The following is a 17,199-nucleotide window of genomic DNA, read 5'->3' as shown; positions in this document are numbered from 1 at the left end:
GCGCCTCTAGCCCATAGTGCAATAAAGTGTACTTGTACTTCCAGTCGCATTCGTAAGCCACTTAACTTCTATCTATCTATCTATCTATCTATCTACCTATCTATCTATCTATCTATCTATCTATCTACAGACCAAAGATGTCAAGTTTCTTTATTTTAAAACGTGTACAGTTCTTAATACAAAATACAGAAGGCAGTGACATATGTAAGCAAACATGTCTACAGTTAATTCATGCGGAATATGTTACGTGATAATGAGACTGAACATTTGGTGAACAATAATTCTGACTGCCAAAATGTTAGTTGTAGCTTGGGTGCAATAGTAAAGTGTAGAGCGAAAATGAAATTGATAACATTAGAGGAAATAACAACGTATACATGCGTGATGACATATGTTGTAAGTCTAAGTTTCAATGGACAAACTGTCTTATGTCAAATCTGAGGATAAAAATGAACACGTAGGACCTCACCATTCTCTCGCTGTGGGTTCTATGGGTAGTACAGTATTTTACTACTTCTCCCTTATATTTGAACAACAAATTTTTGTAGTAATTGCCAACATAATTTTTTATAAATGTCTGCATTTTCAGGATTGTGGCTAAAAAAAATTCATTCTGGGGATAACATCCATTTAACACATTGGAGATGCCGCTCGTAGAAACTATGGTTGCACTATTTCATTGCTGCTGACGGAGCTTGGAGAATCTATGGGCATGATTTCACTGTAGCTTAAAAATAATAGCTGCTGTTTCAGCGAGCTCTGACTTCACTAGGATACTGGTGAATGCTTCTATAAGCATAAAATGTACTAATTATGAGCATAAGTTGAGAGCTCTTCTTTCAAGACATTGATAACATGGCCACATTCCTACATAAATTGGGGTTGCGTCATCGTTAACTTTCAGCTGTGAAATGGGCGAGAAAGTATGTACGGTACATGTGAACAGAAAGAGTGTGTGTTCGAGAGGCAGGCTCGTTTGTGTAATTCTTGTGAATATTTAGCTTGTCTAATTCAAGTGTACGAAATTTCAACAACAAATCCATAATGGATGTTCTTATAGAAGACACATGTTCTGAAAATGAGGATGACGATAACAATTACGTACTAAGTAAACTTCAGGCAAGTAAATGTAGATAATGAGCTAATTTGAAATTGGTGTGAAGTGTAACATAGTTTTATATTGCTTCGTGAAGTGGGTTCTGTAATACTATTTTATACCGCTTCCTAATAGATGACAACCAGCAGCAACTCGATGCAACCCTGCTGTCAAACAACAAACAGTGGGAAAGCAAATTACTGGTCGTAAACAAGGATACCGGTGCCACCTGACCAATCAGATTAGAATCTGTATTAGTGTGTTTTAGTAATGTGTCTACAATATTTGACAGATTTCAAAATATTATCCAAACTGGCGTCCATAGCTGTGTCCGATTTTTTTTCCGTTGTAAAGATTATCTTCATACATTTATATTTAAAAATTGCTGCATTATTATGATAATTAAAACTTATTTTTATGTAGAAGAAAGTGTGATCTTTCTAATTATTCCAAAAGTTGTTATTATCATGGCTTACCCTAGCCATGAAAAAATTTCAAAAACCATTAAAAATCCGGCAATTTCTGGAGGGTAGCACATTCAAATATGGCCGTCTCCAATGTGTTAAATATGAGTGGGAGAGGGTTAATCACATAACAGAAATTGAAAAACCAACATTTATAGATGCTACAATTTCAGTTATTACAATACAGTATCAAACACTTGAACCTCAATACCTCGAATAACTGCAGGAGCTGAATTTTATTTTGAGTTATCAAAATTTTGAAATATGGAGAATTCCCGCCTTTGATGATTGCACTATCAAATCACGTGGAATTATGGCTTGATACTGTCATAAGTGTTATTTAACCATATAAAAACACACTCGAAGTATTTTGATATTTTAACTACAACACCTATTATAGCAAGTCGTTGAAGACACAGTAGGAACATGAAACATAGTTCCATTAACATCTTGGGAAAAATCCGTTGGTTTCTTCTTCTTCTTTTTTAATCCTAAAGTTTCTTTTCCTCTACATAGATTTCAGTAACAGTTAGTGCTGTAAAAACATTAATATTCATGTATGAGCGATTGAAGAATAGTCTGTGCACTTAATGCCTGGTCTAATGACGATGCTGGAGAGGGTTCAAACAGCTCCAACTGCCTATGGTTAAAGCACCACGGGTGGACAAACAAGCCACTATGTAAACATACTGAAATCTGATGGGAAGATATACTGTATTATGTTAAGGAACTAGAACACACAAACCCCAAATGTTGTATCACACAGTCAATGTAAAAAAATTCAAGTTATAGAACAGTTTTAGCTTCTATGGAGGAAAAGTTTTCTTCAAGAAATGGAGAAATTTGTGTAATAAATTATAAAATTTTATTTACAACCACCTATTCAATTCATTACAATTAATTACAAGAAATTCTTGTAATCGAATTTTGAGTAATAGAGAAATATATACGCGTGAATAATAGAATGGGCGGCAAGGAAATCAAAATTATTTCGAGGTACTGAAAATTCGAGTAACAGAGGTTTAAAATATTGAAGTTCGACTGTATTTCTAACAATTCAGAGATTGTAAGGAACTAGCAATTAAAGTCATATATAGGAAAAAAGGAACAGAGAATTAAGTGCATAATAAGGTAAACACAATAACTGTTCAGTGTGGCATGAGGGAGTAACAGAGGGAAGAAGCAAGAACAAATATAAAAACACAAACTATGATAATCTCAATATCTTCAAATAGATGGGCTCTCCCCTCAAACCAAAACAAATGCCATGACGCTACAGCCTTGATGGGCCTTGGCCGACCAAGCGATCACTACTCATCCCCAAGGCCTGCAGATTAGGAGGTGAAGCACAGTCAGCTCATGACAGCCCTGTAATTCTTCTCATGTAGGTTAAATGGACCACGACCCCGATCCAGATCAAAATCCCTGACCTGGTTTGGAATTGAACCTGGGGCCTACAGGTAAGAGGCAGGCACGCTACCCCTAGACCATGGTGCCAGCTGGGCTCTCTCCTCACCAATCCCACTTCTTATCAGCCGCATCATAAGGGCAGGCAGATACTCCAAATTATGGATCATCTTAACAGATCTAGAGGTGGTGGTGGTGGTGGTGATTACTGTTTTAAGAGGAAACACAACTGGGCAACCATCCCTTTTTAACACTAATCAGACGAAAAAATGGAATGGGTCCAACACTACAAAAAAATGAAGATATCGGCCTAGGAAAGACAAGAGCCACGAATTGCGTGAAAATGACAGACTCCCTACTCCTTGGAACCTAACAGCATCGGGGTCGGAAAAGAGCAAGACTTGACTGGGGGAGGGGGTCAAATAAGATATATGAAAATCAGGAGCCTGGCACAAATAAGTGGAAGCAATGCCAGACTCAGCTAATGCTCCCATAGTCGCCAATCCATGCTCCCAAGTTAAGAGCCCTTGGGGCCCCTTTTAATCGCCTCTTTATGATAGGCAGGTGGTGGTGATTATTGTTTTAAGAGGACATACAATTGGGTAATGATCCTCTATATAACACTTATCAGAGAGAAAAAATGGAAAGGATCAGGCACTTCAAAAAATGAAGATATTAGCTGCAAAAAGACAAGGGACATGAAGGAAGTGAATATGAAATTCTCCCTAGCCCTCGAATGCTCTAATAGCATTCAGGTCAGAAATGAATAAGAGCTGAGCAAGAGAAGTCGGATAGGATAGATGGCACAAGTAAGTGGAAGCAATGACAGGACCTAGCTAAGGGTTCTGTGATCACCAACCTATGCTCCCAAGTCGAGAGCCCCTGGGGCTCCTTTTCGTCATCTCTTACGACAGGTAGGGGATACTGTGGATATTATTATATTGCCCTCACTCACAGGGGGGAAGAGTGGATAAGATTAAATAGGATACATTAATGACAACAGCCACCAGCGCGTTGCTGTAAATTCAAGTGACGAGTCTGATCTGAAGGGTATTTGTTTTGGATGGAGTGATAGATGTAACAAACTAGGCCCAGAGTAAGACTGCACTACTGTTGGATACAATACAAGCATGTTAGCCATGCTGTTATTCGACGTTTTAACGCACAATTAGTAAAGTAATCACTATCCACTTAAAATTTGCATGAATATTATCTAAGTTAATTTCCCGATAAAATATATATTTTCAGAAATTTCAGAAAAACTGATATTTACTTCTTCCTTGATGTGTAAATACAATATCATTAAACAACCCACACTGTTCATTTAAAAGGGATGTATTTAAAAAATGATTAAATCAAGGGTATCTGAAAACAATTTGTTAAAATGTTGGTTCATTATGAACGTTTTGGTGCATTACATCTGTATATACTGTGAATAATACATATGTCAGAGTGACATGTAACAGATAGTGCAAATGTTTGGTCCACACCGACTGGTTAAAGATATAACTACCGCTTCAAGGGTTAGTGAAGGTCATATTATTATTAATATTATTATTATTTTTTTACAATCTGCTTTTCGTTGCACAGTCACGGATAGGTCTTATGGCAATGATGGAATAGGAAAAGGCCAGGAGTGGATAGGAAGCGACCATGACCTTAATTAAGGTATAGCCTCAGCATTTGCGTGGTGTGAAAATGGGAAACCACGGAAAACCCTCTTCAGACCTGCTGACGGTGGGGCTCGAACTCACTATCTCCCGAATGCAAGCTGATAGCTACATGACCCAAACAGCACAGCCACTTGCTCGGTAAGGTCATGGTTGCTTCCTTCCCAATCCTAGTCCTGTCATATCCCATCGTCGCCATAAGACCTTCTTAGGAGATCGCATCAGTGATAGTGATACATCAACAGAGGATTAGTAGAGTGTTGCTTTTGTATTTGTAAGCCATAATCTTTTCTGTATGCCTGCATTTGTTCATTTTATCTCTGATTAATTTACTTTTTTTGTTTTTTTTTGTTTTAATGCCACCTGTTCTTAGTAAGTGCATACAATGCGTTTTCAGTATCTGTGCATTCATTTACAAAGTATTTATAATTTGTCAGCTTTTCTGGATATTACATGTCACAAACAATAAAAGCTACAAATATTCTGCATCAGCTGTTCTCCTAGCAACAGAGCAGTGACAATTAGTCACATGGTTCAGGAACTGTCAATTTAGAAGTCAAGTTGTTTGAAGCATAAGTACCTACATTGTTTAGTTCCTTGGCTGAACGGTCAGGCCTTTAATTCAGAGATTTCCAGGTTTGTTTCCCATCTGATTAATTCCTCTGACTCGGAGAATGTGTTGGTCGTAAAGCACTGCTCTTCATAATTATACACACAACACTACCAACCATCACAGACACATGTAATATCAAATCCCTCCATACAGGGTTGGTGTAAAACTGGGCTAAATTCACATGAATGACACAGCTCGCACCTGCATTGCCACCAGAGTGTGCAAAAAACCAGCACTTACATTCCAGTTAAGGCTTTTGTGGCCATAAATAAAAAAATCACAAAAAACGCTTTCACTACAACTACGTAGCAGTTACAGACAGTCTACACGGTCCTGTCTCATTAGCAAATAAGGAATGCTAACCTGCTAGAGGAGAAATTATTCTCCATTATTTAAAAACAAGGACTTCCCATCGTGGTGGTACAATATCAGTTAAGGATTCATGATCATTTCTCCCTAGCAGATTATCAATTCTTATTTGCTAACTAGGCAGTTGGAAAGGTATGCTGAGGGCAAAAATAAAAAAACACGCACACAAGGTCATCCAAAAAGAATACCCATATTTTTAAAAATTGCAGCTTCAGGTAGAATAAACACACTGAGGTGATTATGGTCTTAAATTGATGAGGAAAGATGGGAGATTTTTTTTTACATACCTTAATAAATTCCTATACTTGCCCCATTAGCGGCATGACAGACATACAATCGATAATTCTGCCGTCCTAAACCAAAAGGGCCTATCTAAAGAACTTCAAATGTTTGGCAAATGACCAATTTTGTAAATTACAAATTGCATCTCATTTAAATAAAAACTTACTGTTTTCATGTTATGTATTGAAACCAATTGCACTTTCTTAGCTATATCTGAGAGTTAAGACTACAATGTTAAGGAAAACCTGACACAGCTAATTTGCAAAAGATTTAAATTAAAACTTGAGATACAGCATAATTTATGAGTGTTTTTCATCACTTTCTAAATGAGATACAGCTATTTTACTCAGGAAATGGGTAGAGTGACCCTTAAACATTACTATAGTGAAAAGAAACGGAAAACTAAAACAAACTGAGATACGCCCTTTAGGCTTAGGGCGGCAGAATAGGTTTCTTGCCTTGTACGCTGGAGCATGTTTGAAATGACAGTTGCGATATCAGCAGTGATCCTTTCTCTGAGATATTCTAAGTCACAAACCTGGGAAACACTTGCGAAGGACCATTTACTTTGGTGGCAAAGTGTCTGTGCCTAAGTTCAACACTTCGAGCAAGAACGCCGCAGACATACAGATATTAAGCGAGAGGAACGCAAACTTCGCCAAACCCAGCAAAGATCTCCTTCGTCCCTCAGCTGCGCGATGTGTGGACGTATGTTCTACGCAAGAACTGGCCTGTACAGTCACTTGAAGTTTAAACACAAACTGCTATGAACTGAAGTGAGCTATTAGCCAGGAAATCTGTAAACTTGGAAACGAGTAACTGCCACCGCTGCAGACGTTGCGTATATACTCACCAAAACCATGTTCTTAATGTATCCCCACAGGAAGAAATCCACCGGAGTGAGATCGGGGCTTACAGGCAGCCGCTTCAACCAATCCAACCAATTGGAAACCGAACATTCTGTGCGTGGCATACAATTACTTTGAAATGTGGTGGCGCCCCATCTTGCATGAAAATAACATGGACACCTGTTTCTTGTTCAATTTGTTGTATGTGAGGGAAAACAGAGTTTACTGATGGGCGGTCCACGCTGTACTGTCTGGTTAAACAGCGCACATGCAGCCGCGATGTACATAGTTACATCACCCCATTCAAGTTCAAGGTCAGGCAACGGCTACTAGCAGATTTGTTTGATGTTATTTATAATCATCATACTCCTAAATTTTGTAGTTGTTACCCAACCTCTCTGCCTTGATTATTACCTCTGATTTCAAAGTAAGAGAGAGGAAATGGGGAATTTATGCATGTAAATACTCAGTGGCTAAGATTGATAATGGCCTTTCACAGCCGAAATACAAAATTGAAATCTAGATCAGTTCATATCACATTATGCTGCACAAAACAAAAGGAGATGGATTTTCTCTTGATATCACCAGTTTAACCAGTCACAGTAATTGCAAATGAGTTCCACACTCAAATCTTGTTTATGTCATGCTCTATTCTGCTATAAATGGTAATGATATCAATATTCTATTAACAATAATTGTATTGTTCTTGGAGACTACTTTAAGAGCAAATATTTGCATTATGAATAATATTGCCAACACTTTCCTATGTCTAAAGGCCAGTCTCCACTGATGAACATTTAACACCAGCATGTTAAATTTAACATGTTACAATTGACATGTACGAAGTATATTGTGACTGTGTCTTCCAATTGACTTTACATGTTAACTCAGAATGCTGAGGTTAACACTTTTAACATGTTGGCGTGTTTTCCGCTCCAAGTGGAAAACATGTCAACTCGTTGCTCGTGAGATGTTGGCACAGCTTCGGCAACTTCCTTGCCGTTTCCACGTCAACAGATAGCCAAACGACGCAAATGACGTACTTCTCTCGTGAAGTAGGATTATAGTTACAACACTGTGCAACACTCATTCTCTTTGTTATAAGCTACAAATACAGTACTGGTACCGGTAGGCACACGTGTGTCATTCTCTCTGCACTATACTAAAATTTATAGTCAGAAATGGAGTGGAGCAAGATTACTTTGGACTTAGTTAATGATATAACAGAAAGGCCTTGTTTGTGGGATGCCTCATCAAAGGAATAGAGATAAAGCGAAGAAAGCCGACAGTTTCCAGGAACTCTAAATTATCTATAATTGTTCCCGTGAGTGCATTGAAAAAAAAAAAACCTAGCATCCCTCCGCTCCCAGTACAGTCGAGTATTGAAAAAAAAATCAGAAGTCGGGTGCGGGAGCGGACGAAGTTTATACTTCGAAGTGGTTTGCTTTTGAAGCAATGAGTAGGATAAGGGGAGGAAATGTGTGTAATAAAACTGCACATTTCTAAGTCATAACAAGAAGCAACAGTGGCAATAACAAAGGGCCAAATCCTCTTCATCTGAGTCTATTGTCCTTATTTGAAAATAGTAGACATCACTTGAATGTATTACCACAAATTGATATGATGAACTACTTAGGGCCTATATATAAAAAAAGAAAGTCAAGTTTAACATGTTTATTAAGTGTGGACACAATGTTAAATGAAACAGTATTCAACATTTAACATTGAACATGTTGATGGTGTCACCAGTTAACATTTAACATGTTGTTGTTAAATATTAATCAGTGGAGACCAGCCTTAACACACATTGTTTACCCTTTTTTTTTTTCACAAGCTCCTTGAAAATTACAGAAAAAATTATTTCAACAAATTTGTCTACACCCTTAATAGAAAACTGTCTGAGCTCTGCAACTTACCATCTACGTTCGTACAGGAGTTTACCATCCTCAATGCGAGTATCCGGAGGACTATTTTCAGTAGGAGATTGTGGAACTGCTGTCCCTGCAGCTGGTACAGGTGCTGCAACAATAGAAGAACTGAAGTCAAAACATATTCTGTCAATTGTGCTTGTACAGGAGAGAAAGTCCCCCTCTTTTATTTTTTATTTTTTTACAATTTGCTTTACATCGCACAGATCAGATAGGTCTTGTGGCGACGATGGGATAGGAAAGGCCTAAGAGTGGGAAGGAAGCGGCCATGGCCTCAATTAAGGTACAGCCCGGTGTGAAAATTAGAAACAACGGAAAACCATCTTCAGGGCTACCGACAGTGGAGTTCGAACCCGCTAACTGCCAGATGCATGTTCACAGCTGCATGCCCCTACCTGCAGGGCCAACTCGCCCGGTAGAAAGATCCTTTTAAGAGATTTAGTATGAGACTGGATTGGCATGAAACTGAGAGAAGCATTTAAAATTCTACCAACAGAAATATTGTTGAGCTTTACAGTAAGGTTATTTTCTTTCCATGGAGTGATAACCGAATTGGTCTCACGGTATAGCGATAAGCGTGCCTGCCTCTCAGCTGGAGACACCAGGTTTGATCCCTGACCAGGCCAGGGATTTTTACCCGAGTGCTGGTTCAAGGTCTACTCCGCCTACGTGATTACAATTGATGACATATCTGATGGTGAGATAGCAGCCCCAGTCTAGATAACCAAGAATGACAAATTCGTCATGTCAACCACACAACACCTTGTAACCTGCAGGCCTTTTGGCTGACACGCAGTCACTTGGTTGGCCATGGTCTTCCGGGGTTATTATGCCACAGGGTTTGCTTTGGTTTGGCGTTATCACTTGTCCTAAGACATTAGTACTTGGAAATTTTAAGAGAATGTCTTAAAAATGCTAATCAACATTTTAGTACTGAAGTGTTCTCATCATATACATTATTTCTCATGGCAACCAGACACCTTCAGTGTCTCACAAAGCAGTGCTCTTGGGCGTTCACTATTTTCCTTGTTCCTGGACAGTTATTATTAAGCATATGGCACAAAAACACATTATGAATTTATAATTGAATGTCCAAACCTGATATATAGTCCACCAATACAGGAGTTGGAGCAATAAAATTTGACTTGTTTCCACTGTAGACTAGAGCGGCACATTCCTGGGTAATATGCTTCATTGCCTGTCTACTGGCACCACAATCACACTGTGGAGAGGGTAACTTGTTCCACCTGAACCAAGAGTCTGCATATACTGCAGAATTGGTTCTAACAAGAGTAACTCTTACTCACATTTTGCAGGGGAGGTTGAACTCAGGAACCATTGTCATGGCTGAGGCAAGTGGTGAAATTCTGGAGAAGCAGTTTAGCCTGTTGGGGCATGCATTGTCAGCATGAAGAGGAAGGGTTTCATTTAGATGTAGATCAAGCAAGTAGAGGTTGGTCAGAACTCTTTATGCGCTGAAATGGACTAAGTTTGTGGGGGATGACATCCCTGTGCCAGCAGCTTCCATCACATTATACTGACAAAGTGCTTAAATTTCACTGCTTTGTTGCAACTGCAACGCTGTACAGCTTAGAACTCTGCATGGTTTTGTGGCACGGGCGCAGCATTTATTCAAGTGACCAGTCAGCTGTGGTAATGCAGGAGGGGACTGGTACAAAACCGTTTAAAAATACTGAGCCGATTGCAGAAACGGTATTAAGATGATGTTTACGGTTAAACAATGTATGGCTGCCACATTGCAAAGACACATTATTTATCAGTAGAGCCCGAGAAGGGCTTCTAAAACAATGAGCTTCGAATTTAGGCGTTACCCAATAGAAGTGGAAATGGTATGTTCATTCGTCACCAGATGGTGGAGGACAGTCAAGATTTTTTCTGATGACGCAGAGTATAGTTCTCTGCGAAACATAAAGAATTTCACCTTATTTTCTTGACATGGCATAAACCCAAAAGCCTATATCATGTCTTTATTTCCGTACGTTTGGGAACGGTAGGATCAGTTTTTTTTTTGTTGCCTATTTTAGTTTCTTGTGTCTATACAGGGTGTCCACCAAATCCAGATTTTGAAATTCCCTGACATTTCCCTGTTTTCCAGACATAAAAACAATTTTTTCCCTGACACACAATGACAAAAAAATTAAATTTTAATAGGTTTCCAGGTATGGCCGTAATATTAAAATACATTTTAAAACCTTAACATGCAAAAAATAAATGAGTAATTAATGTACATATTAAATTTCAAAACTTGCAAGTTTAATTTAGTCCAATTTAATTCACTTTAAGATTTTAAAAAGTTATTACCATTACTGTTTCAGTGAAGAAATTTCTACATCTATAGCGAGCAACGACTGTCGAGCTTCTGCCATCACCCTCCGCTTCTTTTCTTCTAATTCTTTCAGCAACAAAGTGGCCTTTCTCTTATTTTTTTGCAAAGAATCTTCTGCTTCCAATGCTTCACGTTTCTCCTTTAGATTTTGAATATACAGGGCATGAGCATTCCTTGCAGCATGGAGCATGTTCTTATTAATGGAGACCTTTTCAATTCCACCAAGGTTTGAGATAGCATCATATACTCTTCTTTGAAGCTAACTTTTCGGTGTTCAAATTTACTGTTAGCAAGACAGTACGGAGCCAAAAGTGATCTAATCTCTCGTTTCTAGAAGACAAAGAATTCATTACTTCTTTGAAAGTATCATTCTCACACACAGAAGTGAACTCCCTTTGTATGTGATCAGCTTCATTACCCGAGATCCATTTGTTTTCAACAAAGACATTTAAAGCTACCCTTAGCTGTTTGCTGCTTAGAGGTTGCTTGGCTACACTTGGATCAAAACAAGAAATTCCTTTAGTCAGTTTATATGCCAGTGGCGACCGTTCCAGTATCTTCTTGCACAAAGCTACCATTCCTCTTAGACAATCTGTGCGAAACACTAATATATCTCTATCGTTTAATCCAGGAGTGCCACGAAGTGCTGCTCTAGCAGCATAACCTATGTCAATTTTAGATGCAGGCAGAAGATTTTCTTTACTGTCTAAATTAATTTTGAGGACATTTCCTGAAGACTGCGGTGACTCAGACTTAACAAACCTTGTCATGACATTTTTCATTGTTGCAATGAGAGATTCATACAGGAGTGGTGCAAATGGAAGATCTGTCTGAAACTGTTTTAGGAATGGTTCCAAATCTCCAACAAGAGATAATAAAAATGACAACTTGGCCTTAAGTAGCTGATCTTTAACTGAAGTTGATACTATTTTGAAGCTGTTACAGTTTGGGATTTTCTTGTCTGTGTTTGTTCCTTCCACATATTTGTCAACATTAGGTAGAATATCTATAGCACGTTCAATGACTTTCGAATTTTCAAGCCATCTTATAGCACAATATTTCAAAGGAAATACGTTTGAACCTGAATAATGTGTATAATCAGCACGTCTTGCAGGAACGTAGCAAAACAAGAAGTGAAGAGCACGAAGAAACTCGGCAATATTCCACTGGGTTTCTTTTACTGCTATTTTATATGAATTGTGCACAGTATGCAAGCCACAAGATCCAATGTTCACCAAAATAGGAGCATCTGGATCATCACTTAATAAATTACCAATATCCTGAAGGAACTTTTTATTAACATTTGGACCATCCATTGAAATTTGTAAGAGTTTTTTTAGATTGAGTCCCTGCAGTGCTCGCACAAAACCGTTTAACAAATCTGAGGAGGTAGAGTGACCAAGAAACACGGAATCAAAATAAGAAGTGCATACTTCATTGGTATCAGGATTGAAACTACGAACTACAAGATCCATTTGGCCCATCTGAGAAACTTTATTCAGTGACTCGTCAAAACCAACGGTAAAATGTGTGCACTTATGACACATCTCAAGAACTTGCTTATGAAAATAGGGGGCCAAACCATGAGTGATTGTATATGCAATTTTTGTTCTGTGCAGTTGAACTTTCGAAGCTATTTCAGAGTCTGGAAACATTACTGTGAACAAACGTACACTAGCTTCACTAGAACGTAAAGAATGGTGTTGCATGACCGTATGCATGCACCATATAATCTCAGCTTTGGTTACTTGCTTTCTTGAAAGATAATTCTGTAGACATCTCGTCTCTGGTGAACCTTCTTTAATGGAAAAAGAAGAAGCAGGAGAAACAGCAGCAGTGGAGTCATGTGTGATAGAGTTCGTTGTGGTAGCTGTGGCAGGCAGAGGAAAATTTGTGTTTGCGGCCAGGGTATTATCTACTGCGTTTAAGTCATTTTTTACTTCACTATTCGAATGTTCTTTTTTAAAATAACTTGAAAGGGATGATGAGAACTGGCTGAAGTTGACACTACTGGCATGCTTCTTTCCTACCATGTGACTTTTTAATGCCTGCCTCCCCATGTTGCTAAGAGAAAATGATGTTTTACATATTATGCAATATGCTGAAAATTTGTCCTGAGGCATGGGTTTCAACCATGTTCTGAAAGTATCATCAAGCAGCCACCTTTCATTAAACGAAGTTTTCCTTGGCTTTGATGAAGACATTGTTAGCTGAGAAAAGTAAGTATATTGTAAAAAGAAAAAAATTAAATAGTCCTATACTCCGCACGACTTTCTTGTAAACTGACAGTTCGCAAAACAAGTGAGCACTGCCTTACCTATGCTGCCAGCACTCTATTGCTTCAATAACAGTTGATGCACTCGTAAAATGTAATACCCTACTATGAAAATCACACAAAAAACACAAGTGAAAACAAATTCACAAAACTTCCTACCAATATCATACACTAAAACAAGAATAGGTACATTATTATAAAGTGTAAAAATTCTTGCCGCTTGTCTTGCACGAACTATACAGGGGTATGGTACACAGATGAACTATATGGTAACCAACACACGGATGTAAATAAAATTACAACTACATTGAACACTATTAAACCTATATACCACACACGCCGAGTTAGGTAACTTAACCACGTGGTGATGTAGGCAATACAGTTGGCAGACAGGTTTCAAGATTGCGCTCAACCGATATAAATCGATATGAATGGTGGTTTGGGATTGACTGGATCAAGAACGAATAAATACAAATATACCCCTCTCACGAAAGTTAGGTTAGAAACTCAACATGGCGCGGCCCACGGTGTTACCTACATCAGCGCATTTCATCATAATAATAATAATCATGAACACTCAATGAGTATTAAGTTTAAGTGAATTTCGCACTTTCCTGCATTCAGTCAGTGTTTGTTGTCTTGCTTTTATACTTTACGAGGTAGTGACTATGGCACACGTCATTACACACTAAACAGTCATCCGTTGGGTTGTGTAATTTTGTCTATATGCATATTTTGTTGTGGAAGCCATGTATTTAAGCGATTAGAAAAACTGAGAACGCAATATAGGCCTAATTCAACATGCTCGCCATTTCCCAACAACACAGCATATTCAATAGTAAGCAGATCATAACATTGAAAATTCGATCGATCAATCGATCTATCATAGTCGCTACTGCTTGCTATAGCCTATCCATACAGCTACTGATGCTACTGGTTACTTCACGTTCGAGATCACACTTGATTTTTTAAATGTTTGTTCAGTTTTCTTTACAATTTATTCCTGGCATAAAAGACATGCCCTAGATTAATGTTATAAAAACTGAAAAATGTGCTTCTATTAAAGGATAAATATGGTATGTCAATTTTATATGGCAGAACGAATTTCCAGATTTTTTTCGGAATTCACTGACATTTCCCGGTTTTCCAGTCATTTTTCGAATTCCCTGACATTTCCCGGTTTCCCCGGTTTTCCATACGGGGGGCCACCCTGCTATATGATAATTCAGCGCCCTTTTTTTTTCCTCTTTTGAATTGTTCTGGATATTTTATGCTATTATTTATATATTACAATTAAACAATGAAAAGAAAATATGATTCCAACGTACTGTTTTAATAATAAAGAAGACAATTTCACTCTACCTTCATAGATAAAAAATTCCTTTAATTTTAATATTACACAAATCTCTACTGAAAACTCACTCAACAAGCCAAATGGTCAAGAGGGTTGCCAGGTCCCATTCCTGCTACGTAAGTGATGGTGGTGATTATTGTTTTAAGGGAAAGAACAATTTGGTAACCATCTTCTATTAACACTAATCAGAAGCAAAATGGAAGAGGTGTAACACTTCAAACAATTAAGTTATTGGAAAGAGAAAGGAAAGGACCACGAACGGTGTGAAATTAAACTCCCTAAGGTCCGAAAACCTAATATTGTCGGGTCGGAAAAGAACAAGAGTTGACCAAGTGAGTTCGGGTATAAAAGATAAGAGCGAGGAACCTGATACAAATAAATGGAAGCAACACTAGACTCAGTTAGGGAAACCGTGGTCGCTAACTTACACTCCCAGGTTTAGAGCCCCTCTTCCCCCCTTTTAGTCCCCTCTTATGACTGGCAGGGGATACCATAATAATAATATTGTTATTGTCTTTACGTCCCATTAACTACTTTTACGGAGACGGCGAGGTCTGGAATTTAGTCCCACAGGGGATACCCCCACCCACAGGGGGACATAAGATTAAGTAGTAAAATGGGATGCAGATGTGAATTTATTAACTTACATTAAACCATCTTTATTATTTTAGCACCCATTTTTGTCATTATAAATGTCTATTTTAATTATTTTACTGCCTATTTCCTAAATTTAAGTGTTTATTTGCTTGCCTATTTTAGCCAAAATAAATGCCTGAACTTCCAGGCTCTATTTATCACTTAGACACTGTCTGAAACCGGTGTTCAACCGGCCAAATTTAAACACCGCCGAGAACACTGTTTAATATCAAATTTTAGGAGTGAATCGCAATCAGAGATTATGTACCATGAAAGGCAAAAGAGTCAGTCCAGTGACTGCCAACTTGACTACAATTCTTGGCAACCGATATATTTTATTTGGAATAATTTCCCTGGAATTATATGACACTTGCATTACATCCATATCAGAATAACTGGTTCCAATCATCAGAGGGCTGTCACATACATCAACCATGAGGGATTCAGACATTATATTTGCTGCCGAGTAAGCACAAATAATAGCGACACTAAAATGTTGGTTGTGCGTGTGCGTTTTCTCTTTGCAGATATTTGTCACACTAATTCAGGTAAGTTTTCGGCAACTCGGAGGTAGGGAAAGACAAGGACTGGGAAGGAAGAGCTGTGGCCATAATAACAGCCCCAGTATTTGCCTGACGTAAAAATGGGAAAACTATGGAAAACACTCTTCAGGGCTGCCGATGATGCGTTTTGAACGTATGATCTCCAGAACGCAAACCACATTTATATGACCATACAACTCATTCGGTTATCACAGTAACACAGTTTCATAGGGCCCGCTTTGAAGGTCCTACAACTGAATGTTGAGGGTATAAGCCGATCCAAAAGTGACTACCTCTTAAAACTGCTTAACGACAACCATGTAGATGTTGTACTACTTCAAGAAACACATTGCGAGAATGAGTACCAACTTCACTCCAGATGTAAACTACCAGGATTCAATCTTGTTGCAGCTACCTTCCACAAAACCTATGGCATCTCTACGCACATTCGAAATAATATTGAGCAAGTAAAAATTCTTGACATCAGCTCCGATAACATTTTCACCACCAGGATTAAAGTTGCAGACTTGGAAATAGTAAACATTTACAAACCACCATCTCAACCTTGGTGTAATGAAGCCATCAAGAATGTAAATCATCCGGCAGTCATTATGGGAGATTTCAACAGTAGGAATACTTTCTGGGGGTATGGAGATACTAATTCAGATGGTCTTGGTGTGTTAGAATGGTCTGAAACAGAAGATGTTTTCCTTGTGTACGATGCAAAAGAGAGAGGCTCCTTTCACTCAGGAAGATGGAAGAAGGACACCAACCCAGACCTCTGTTTTGTTTCAAGGGACGAGCACGGAAGACCTTTACAATGCAGCAGGAAAGTACTGAACAATTTTCCCCGAAGTCAGCATAGACCAATTCTTCTAAAAATTGGCATTGAAGTCCCAATAATAAGATCAACACCTGTACCTCGCTGGAATTTTGAAAGAGCAAACTGGGAAGCGTTTACTAAGGAGTTGGATCACAATATCCAGTGGATTCCACCCAAACTGGACAACTATAAGCGATTTGTTAGTTTAACATGCTCCATAGCAAAGAAACACATTCCCAGAGGATTTAGAAAAGAATATATCCCCAGATGGAATAGAAGATGTGATGAGCTGTACAAAGAATACCAAATCAGCAACAGAACAGAAGTCGCTGATGAACTATTGCAAAGCCTAGATTCTGCCAGAAAAGATAAATGGAACTCATTGACAGCAAGCATGAATTTCCAACACTCAAGCAGAAAAGCATGGACTCTTCTTAGAAAACTTGGTAGTTGTACTCCCAAATATATTAATAAGAGTTCAGAGGTATCTCCAGTAGATGTAGCTAAAAGAATCATCAAACTGTCCAAAATACCAGAAAATGTCA

At 38.4% G+C, this 17,199-nt stretch overlaps 1 protein-coding gene across 3 annotated transcripts in view; it reads right to left on the bottom strand.

The window, feature by feature from the left end:
- Window positions 1–17,199, bottom strand: part of LOC136885069 (sin3 histone deacetylase corepressor complex component SDS3) — a 126,229-nt gene that overhangs the window by 58,415 nt on the left and 50,615 nt on the right. For all 3 annotated transcript variants that reach the window (XM_067157473.2, XM_067157475.2, XM_067157474.2), the window contains exon 6: window positions 8,666–8,768. In XM_067157473.2, coding sequence (XP_067013574.1) covers window positions 8,666–8,768 — 103 coding nt within the window. The remainder of the gene's footprint in view (window positions 1–8,665; window positions 8,769–17,199) is intronic.

Source organism: Anabrus simplex, chromosome 13 (genome assembly GCF_040414725.1).
Source record: "Anabrus simplex isolate iqAnaSimp1 chromosome 13, ASM4041472v1, whole genome shotgun sequence".
Classification (NCBI taxonomy): Eukaryota; Metazoa; Arthropoda; class Insecta; order Orthoptera; family Tettigoniidae; genus Anabrus; species Anabrus simplex.
This window is presented reverse-complemented; position numbering and strand designations above follow the sequence as displayed.